This window comes from Mirounga angustirostris, unplaced genomic scaffold (assembly GCF_029215605.1).
Source record: "Mirounga angustirostris isolate CCGP_5_RB_7025 unplaced genomic scaffold, mMirAng1.0.hap1 SCAF_4, whole genome shotgun sequence".
Classification (NCBI taxonomy): domain Eukaryota; kingdom Metazoa; phylum Chordata; class Mammalia; order Carnivora; family Phocidae; genus Mirounga; species Mirounga angustirostris.
The window spans coordinates 165,869,587-165,878,128 of NW_026991712.1; the positions used below are offsets into that span (position 1 = coordinate 165,869,587).

An 8,542-nucleotide genomic window follows, 5' to 3' on the forward strand; every position below is an offset into this window, starting at 1 on the left:
CTTTTATCAAGTGCTTGCTAGCCATGGGTGCCAACTAACTTCTTCGATTGAAGGCCGGAGGATCATATCTGGTTCCAGGAGCCGCTTGAGCAGGTCCTGGCATTCGGCCGAGATGCCCAGGTGAGCGGGGAAGGTCACCCCCTTCTGCTGCTGCCACAGCATCTTGGGGATGTCTGTGTCGTCAAAAGGTAGGCTGGCGCAGAGCATGACGTACAGGACGACGCCCATGCTCCAGACATCCCCCTTCTTGCTATCGTGGGGAACACCCTGCAGCACCTCGGGGGCGGCGTAGGCTGTGCTGCCGCAGAAGGTCTGGCTCAGCTCTCGGCGTGACTTGGGCAACACCTTAGCGAAGCCAAAGTCAGTCAGCTTCAGGTTGAAGCCCTGCAACAAGGCGTTCTCACACTTGAGGTCCCGGTGGGCCACACCACAGCCATGGCAGTAGCGGATGGCCTCGACCATCTGACGGAAGAGGGCCTTGGCCCGGCTCTCGGGCAGCGGCCCCCCATTCAGCACACAGTCAAAGACATCCCCTCCTTCAGCCAGTTCCATCACCAGGTAGATTTTCCCGTCGGCAGACTCCAGCATCTCATACACCCGGATGATATTCTTGTGGTCCAGGGTACGGACAATCTGGAGCTCCCGAGGCAGGAATCTCTGGATAAATTCTGAGGAAACAAGGGGAAAAGACACGTCTGGGTGTCTGCCCACCGTGTCTGGGTCTGGTGCCTTGGTTCCCATTAACAGTCTTAAATGTCTAGCTGCTTGGACATTGCAAAGAATGCCCACTGCTATTATTTTTGTAGTTCATTTATTATTCAAAGGAACAACTCCCTGCCACCCTCGCACTGTTGTGAGCAACCTGTGAGACCATGGATATCCAAGTGCTTTGGGGATTTTTTAGACAAAACCACTGAATCTCGGTTATGAGGCCTGGATTGCCCACAGCGTGGTGAGCAGCTACTCACACCCCTGCCTCCTGACCCCACGGTTCTTCCCTTGAGCCCTGTCTTCCTTGTTCCCACTTCTGCCTGCCTTGGCAGCAGCTCCTACCCTCTGCCAGCCTAGGCCATGGCCTCTCTGCCCATCTCCGTCCCCCTCCTGGAACAAGGAAGGCCCAGCAGGCTGGGGTTGTGCCTCTGAGGCCCTTTACCTCCTGCCACTTTAATCTTGGGTTTTAGAGGTGCGAGGTTCCCCCACCCCCCACCCCCCACGACCTACCCCAGAGCCACAAACTCTCTTGCACTTCCAGACTAAAGGGGAGGAGGGGATGATCCTTCCCACTGGAGGAAGTGCCCACCCACCTCAACCAGCCCTCCCTTCCTCCAAAGGGGCCCCAGCTCACCTTCTGGCCCTCCCATCTTGTCTATAATTTTAATTGCCACTTTTCTTTGGTGTTTTTTGGAAAATGCTTCTTTGACTTTTGAGTAGGTCCCTTCCCCAATGGTCTTGCCCAGCTGGTACCCATTGGAGAGCAGAAAGTCCTCCATGCTGTCTAGCGCCTCCTTCCTCACCCTCTCAGCTCATGCTGCCTCTGTGAGGCAGCTCTACTCCACCATCGCCCTTGGCCTGCTCCTTTTCCCCCCAAGGACTTCATGCGCAGCCGCCCCAGCGCTAGAGCATTCTCCGTCTGGACACAGCAGCCACGGGTGGTGGGGAGGGAGAGGGCCATTTTAAAACTCCGGCCCAATTGTGATGTAAATGCTGTGTGACCCTTGGCCAAAATTGTCAGTGCCCTTACCTGCCCTCACCATCACCACCACCAAACCCAGCACGGGTTAAGTCACCGCCGCGCCCCCGTCCCCCAGCCAGGCAGGGAGTCGCAGCCCGCCCCGGGGCGCTCCGGGGCGTCTGCGCGCCGCCCGGGATGACGGGCTCCTTTTCGTGGACGCCGCCTCCTGCGCCCCCATCGGGCTGCTGGGGGGGCTCTGCCCGGCCCGGTACCGAGGCGCCATGGCCGGAGCCTTCCGGACCCGGCTCGCGGCCGCGCGGTGTGCGGGGCGGCCCGACGCGGCGAGGGGGGAGTTCCCGGCGAGAGGAACGGGCTCTGTGAGGTCAGCGCGCCGCGGCCCGGGTCACAATGCAGCCCGCCCCCTCGACGCCCGGGCCGCGGCGCGCCGCAGACACCTGCCGGGCTCCGCCTGGACCGGAGCGTCGTCCCGCGGCCAGGGGTCCGGCAGCTGCTTCCAGCCTGGGACCGGCCTCGGCCTCCGGCAGGTGAGCAACGACCCAGGGGGCGGGGGCGGGCGCGGGCAGGGGGCGTCCGGCGGCCCGGGAGCGGCCTGACCGCCACTCCCCGCGCAGAGCGCCCCGGGGCCTGGACATGAGTGCCCAGGAGCCCCCGCAGGGTCGAAGGTTCCCCATTGAGGCCGGAGACTCCCCTGGCCTTGCCGCCGCCCCCGAGTCCCAGGACAGCCCGGAGCCGGTAGCCACGGAGCACACCCCGGTCAGGTGAGGCCGGCGCCCTCCCCGCGGCCCCTCCTGCCGCCCCGGTCGTCCCCGCCGCGCGGGGCTCCGGACCGCCTGCGTCCACTTTCCCTGCCCAGAACCGCGTCCCCGCATCAGGGCCCCGCGGAACCCCGGGGGTGGGGGGCATGGCCCGGGTGCACTCCCCGGGCGCGTTCCCAACAGCAGGGGCCGGGCCCCGCTTTCCCCAGGCCGCTTCGACGCTGCCCGGGCTGCCACTGCCTGACGCTGCTGCACGTGCCCATCGACGTCTACCTGGCCATGGGCGGGAGCCCCCGGGCCCGCGCCACCTGAGTGCGCCTGCGCACGGCGGCTCCACGGGAGCCGGGCGGGGACGAGGCCCGCCGCGGGCCACCACGCTGAGGTCGCGCGCGCCGAGCACGAGACAATGATGCACATTTTAAAATAAAAGAATGATGCACATTTTAATAAAGCACAGCATAAACTGTTCTTTCCACTCCGGGCTGACCGTGTATGTCTATCCCGTCGATCGACCCGCAAACTGCTCCGCTCCTTCCCTCGGCTGCCTCCTCCCTTGGACCCAGCCCTAGAGGCCCGCCCTCCGCGTCCGCGCCAACCCCCCCCCCCAACTCCCTACTGGTCCGGACCCCTTCCAGGGCTACCGTTCCCCTCGGCCCCTGCCCTCATCCTTCTCATCCCTCTCCTCGGCTTCCCAATGCAATTCCCATAGCTGTGCTGCATTCGGGGGTCCAGAGAAACTCTGGACTGGAGCGGCTGGACCGACAACTTAGAATAAAGAGAACGGCCACCCACACCAGCCCAGTGAATGCTCCCAAAATGGAATTAGCGTTTGCTATCTGCTGTTCTGTGACCTTGGGCACCTCGGATTAGGGGCCTCCCAGGGACCAGAAAAAGACCGGGCAAGAAGTCTTTTGAAAAACCTTGATTTCTTATTCCTATTTTACAGGTGAGGTAACTGAGCCTTGAGAGACTTGCACGGGTTCCCCCAGCTGATGGTTGATAGGCTAGCACACTCCTCAGTGTCCTCAGACTTAACACTCTAAAATCCATCCATGACCCAAGGCTGCCTGGAAGTATAGCATTTAGCTGAGCAAGTATTTTCCACTTTCCAGTTTTGCTTTAATGAGCCTGTATTATTTTAATATTGGAAAAAATACACATAACCCAGAGGTCAGGTTCAGTCTCCTGTCCCCTGAAATTTAAATGCAAATGACTTAACACTCCTAATCCACATGGGGTAGAATTCCTAGCCCTCCCTAGAGTACTTCAAAATCCCACATTCACCCAAAAGGACCACCGTTCTCGGTTTCCACATAAATTCTCTCCCAGGCAGTCCCAAATGTAGGAGACTTATTAAAAGAGGAGAGGAGGTCACTATAATGTACACCTGAAACTAATATTACACTATGTTAACTAACTGGAATTTAAAACTTTAAAAAAGTAAAATAAAAATAAAAATTAAAAAAAAAGGGGGGGGCGCCTGGGTGGCTCAGTGGTTAAGCGGCTGCCATCGGCTCAGGTCATGATCCAGGAGTCCCAGGATCGAGTCCCACATCAGGCTCCCTGCTCGGCGGGGAGTCTGCTTCTCCCTCTGACCCTCTTCCTTCTCACAATCTCTCTCTCAAATAAATAAATAAAAATCTTAAAAAAAAAAAAAAAAGGAGGAGGGATGTTTGCCAAAAAAGGGTCTACTTCGAACTGAGGATTTTAGACTTGACCATTCGGAGCCTGGTCCTTCAAACACCCTCTTTCTTGAAAGCCTTCCCATGCCTCTCTTTCCCTTTCACCCACCAGAAGAATCCCTGGCTTCAGGCCACAGTGCTGGCTTCCCTCTCCTCTTTACTCCTCTCCTCATCCACTCTTAATTCCTAGAGAGCCCCCAGGGCTCTCAGTTCACTCTATTAAGTGGAGTAATCTAGCTGTTTTGATCCCCATCGAGCTCCATCCAGGCAAAGCCTACCCAGCATAACCCACGCTGCTGCTCTGCCGGAAAAGGGCCTTCTTCCCTATAAACAGTCACCCCCTCCTTAGAAGACCACTGTAAGCTTAGAGAGAAAAATATTATTGGCCTCTGTATTGATGAGGTCTCTCCTTTGCAAGCAACTAAAGTTAACTTACGTTGTTTCAAGTGGCTCGGAGGGATATAAGCTTTCCAGATACATAAACTTAAAGGAAGAACTGTAGGAACCAGGGTGTGTGGGGGGGGGGCCACCAGGACTACCCCTTTGTTCATCTCTCATCCCCGATTATCTCCTCTGGGCAGGGAACATGCCTGTGGCAGTTTGGAAATCTGCAAATGGGAGAGGTGCTTTCTCCCGCTCTCAGTTTACCTGACCTTGGGAAGGGCAGTGATTGACCCTTCTTTTAAGTCGCCTGCGCACTCTTTCAGCCAATTACCATCATCAGGGAAAGGTGAGACTATGATTGATCCAGCTGGGCCAGCAGAACCTACCCTTGAGGTGGAAGCATGGCTGGGTGATGGACAGCATCACCAGAAAATAACGGGCAGAGATGGAGAAAAAACATTCTGGGAGACGAGAGAGTTTATGTAAAGATTGGGTATTCCTCCAGGGAAAGAAGCCCTGAGAGAGAGAGACAGTGGCAGGAGCCAGGGTGACAGCTCTGTTCCATGGCAATGAGGAGCCTTGGACAGTGTGACCAGGAGTCAGGCCCAGGTTCTAGTTCAGGCTCTTTCCCTGCCTTGGTCAATATAAGTCCACCAGCCAGGCCTGTGCAAGGCACTGGGGATTCAGCAGTGAACTTGAAGGACCACAGGCATTGGCCCTCATGGAACTCACACAGTCTAGCAGGCAGGAGGCCTCACTCCAGCAAGTCCCTTCCTCACTGGTTTAAAAAAATTAGGAGGCCACCTGGCTGGGTTGGTTGGAGGAATATGTGACTCTTGATGTCGGGGTGGTAAGTTTGAGCCCCACATTAGGCATAGAGCTTACTTAAATAAATACATAAACTTTAATTTTTAAAAAAAGACAGGTGTCTGGGACGCCTGGGTGGCTCAGTTGGTTAAGCCTCTGCCTTCGGCTCAGGTCATGATCTCAGGGTCCTGGGATCGAGTCCCACATCGGGCTCCCTGCTCAGGAGGGAGCCTGCTTCTCCCTCTGCCTGCCGCTCCCCCCTGCTTGTGCTCTCTCTCTCTCTCCGATAAATAAATAAATAAAATCTTAAAAAAAAAAAAAAAGACAGGTGTCTGGGTGACTTGGTTGAGTTGAGCGTCTGACTCTTGGTTTCGGCTCAGGTCATGATCTCAGGGTGGTGGGATCAAGCCCCGCATAGGGCTCCACACTCCCCCCTCAGCCTCCCCCCACCCCCGCTCTCTCTCGAAAATAAATAAAATCTTTTTGAAAAAGAAAAAAAAGACTTGCTGCCAGCCATCCCGCATATGCTTGGATAGTGAGTGATGCAAAGATTTCAGACACACACCTTGCCTGGAGGGGTCAGCCCAGGGGCTAGTTAGCTCCACTGGGTGGACAGAACCTTGTGCGCAAAGGACCGGAGGCTGGAAAGTGCAGTGTACGTTCCAGGAAGTCAATTCGGTCACCTTCTTCCAACACCTACCTATCTGGTCTACACCAGGTGCTGAGAACCTAGGCTTGAATCTGACAGATCCTGGCCCTTGCAGAGCTCAGAATTCAGGGGATCTGGAGATGATGTAAGAGAAGAGAAGCTAGATTAAGAAGGCCTTGAATTTGAGCTCTGTTCTATAGGTGACAGTATGACATGCTGCAACCTGAGTCACTCACTCTCCTATTTCTTTTCTCCTTTTCCATCCTGTTCTCTGCTTCTTCCTTTTTCCCCCCGGAAAAGCCACTGGCCTAAACTCTTAGAGTCCTGACTGCCATTTACTAGCTGCGCAAACTTGGGCCAGGTACTTAGCCTCTCTGAGTCTCCATTCCCAAATCTGTAAAATGGGCTTAATGACACCTGCCAGAAGGTTTCAGGCATGTACAGCACCGGGTAGGAATTTCCAGCACAGCCCGCACTCGAGCAAGAGAGGAGGCCGCTGTTCCTACCCCTGGCTTCAGGGGGCAGCCGAGAGCCAGCCAGTCACGTCCCCTGGGCCTGGGTGATGTCCAGCCTTGGAGAGGGTTGGGGAATCCCTCTTGCCTCCCTCTGCCAACTTCCCAGCAGTTCTGCTCACGAGCAGAGGAACTTGGTTGAGGGGCATTTCCAGGGGAATCCCCAGGTGGGAAAGGGAGAGCTGCCTCCCTCACCCTCGAGGGTAAAGCTGTCCCCAGACCCCAAGGCAGGACCCCCTGATCCCAACCTTATTCTCTGGGCCCAAGGAATAGGGAGGGACCTGGGGAAAGGGGCATACTCCAATCACGGCTTCCCCTCACTTGCCTCTCAGACACCTTATTAGCTAGCCCCTCCCTAAAGGACCCCCTTTTAGAAGGAGGGGGCGAAGTACAGATGGACCCCCAGGTTACCATGGAGATGGCAGGGAAAAGGTTGCTGTATCGTCATGGCAACAATTGACGTCAGTACTACCCTTTCCTGTTGCTTGATATGGGGGGGGCAGCCACCCCAACCACAAGCAAATACCCCACAAAGCCTCCTTCCCTTCCTGAGCCAATCAACCAGGGGGTCGACAGGCTTAATATAGCACAGAGTTAAAAGCAGTCTCTGATGTCAGTCAAACGTTGGTTCAAATCCTTGTTCTGCCTCGTCTAAGCTGTGGGAATTTTAGCAAGTTCCTTAAGGCCTGGAAGTCTCATTGTACAATGGGGATAAATAAGCTCGTGCCTCCAAGGGCAAGTGTGAGGACTGCATGGGATCATGCAGGTCATGGGCACCAGGCCAGCTCCTGGGAGGTGCGCATTGACATTAGGGACCCATCAGTGGATGTGGACCGTAGGATATAGACTCACAGTCCCTAGAGAGCCTAGAGAGGATTTCCAAGGACTGGGCTCCTGAGTTTGAGCATCTCAGAATTTGGAGGGCGGGGTCTCAAGGTGGAGCCAGAGAGAGTGGAATTTCCAGACTGAGGAAACCCCAGATGCCACTTTCCCTGAAACCTCGTCACATCCGGACTCTGACCCAACTTCCCCTTCTCCTCCCCTCTGCCTCCTCCTAGGCCTTCACAGCAGCCTTCTGCCTCTTGGGCATCGATCTGCTCTTCTAGGGAAAAGGATGGATGAGGGCCCACAGGAAGACAACAGGCAACCAGACACCAGCTAGGTCGGTGGGTTGGACACACAGGGATATGGGTGTCACATTGCCCGCTGGCCTCTCCCCACCTACCCTCCAGGGTGGGGCCACCACCAACATTCTCATTCCCTGTCTCTGCCCTCACCTTCTGTCCAGGCAACCACAGTCCATTCTGCTCCAGTTCCCCCGCCCCCACCCTGAATCAGGAGCCCACCATTGCCCAAACAACCCCCGAACCAGACTCCCTCCTTCCTTCCTTGATGCCTCTAGTCCAGAGTTATTTATAAAGACCACAAACCCCAGCCATCCCATTCTATTTAAGACTCATCGATGGCTTCTTTACATCACTCATACAGCCGCACCAGACACCCCTCAGCGATTCACATTAACATTCTTCCACCTTTAAGCATGCTGTTCCTTCTGCCTGGAACAGCCTGCCTCCCAAACCCACTTACGCTTCAGATCTCCACCAATTGTCCCTTCTCCCAGAAGGCTCCTCTGACCACCTGTCCTCCTCTCATGGCACCTGCTTGTTCCACTGTGTACTCAGCTATTCCTTGATCCCTGGCGAATGTCTGCCTTCCCCACTACACTACGGACTCACTGAGGGCAGGGCCTCTGTCGTGTTCATCCTGACATCCCAGGGGCCTAGTGTGGCAGGGCTCAGGAGTTGGTAGAAGTTCTGCAGATTAGACTAGCTAGCAAGTGCTTGATAAGCCCACAGAGGAGAGGCCGCAGTGCTGTGAAGAGAAGGAACAGCAGAGCCAGCTAGGAGGCCCAGAATGGTTCCCCGAAGGACAATGGAGCTGAGACGTGCAGCAGTGACCCAGGCGAGGACATGGGGGGAGGAAATGTCCCTGGCACTGGAACTGGTAGGTGCCAAGGGTGAACTTGGTGCTGAAGACACTGTGCAGAGAGACAAACTCAT

At 55.9% G+C, this 8,542-nt stretch overlaps 2 protein-coding genes across 2 annotated transcripts; one reads left to right on the plus strand and one right to left on the minus strand.

Annotated features, from left to right (window-relative positions):
- Positions 1-6: 6 nt before the first annotated feature.
- On the minus strand, positions 7-1,490 carry TSSK3 (testis specific serine kinase 3). Its single transcript, XM_045898192.2, has 2 exons — positions 1,346-1,490; positions 7-668 (listed from the first exon to the last, which is right to left on the minus strand). The coding sequence occupies exons 1-2, from the start codon at positions 1,488-1,490 to the stop codon at positions 7-9; spliced, it is 807 nt and encodes a 268-aa protein (XP_045754148.1).
- A 56-nt stretch (positions 1,491-1,546) lies between these two features.
- FAM229A (family with sequence similarity 229 member A) lies at positions 1,547-5,604 on the plus strand. The gene is made up of 3 exons (XM_045898191.3): positions 1,547-2,217; positions 2,305-2,451; positions 2,658-5,604. Exons 1-3 carry the CDS (start codon positions 2,081-2,083, stop codon positions 2,758-2,760), a joined length of 387 nt encoding a protein of 128 aa, XP_045754147.1. The 5' UTR covers positions 1,547-2,080; the 3' UTR covers positions 2,761-5,604.
- The last annotated feature ends 2,938 nt before the right edge of the window (positions 5,605-8,542 follow it).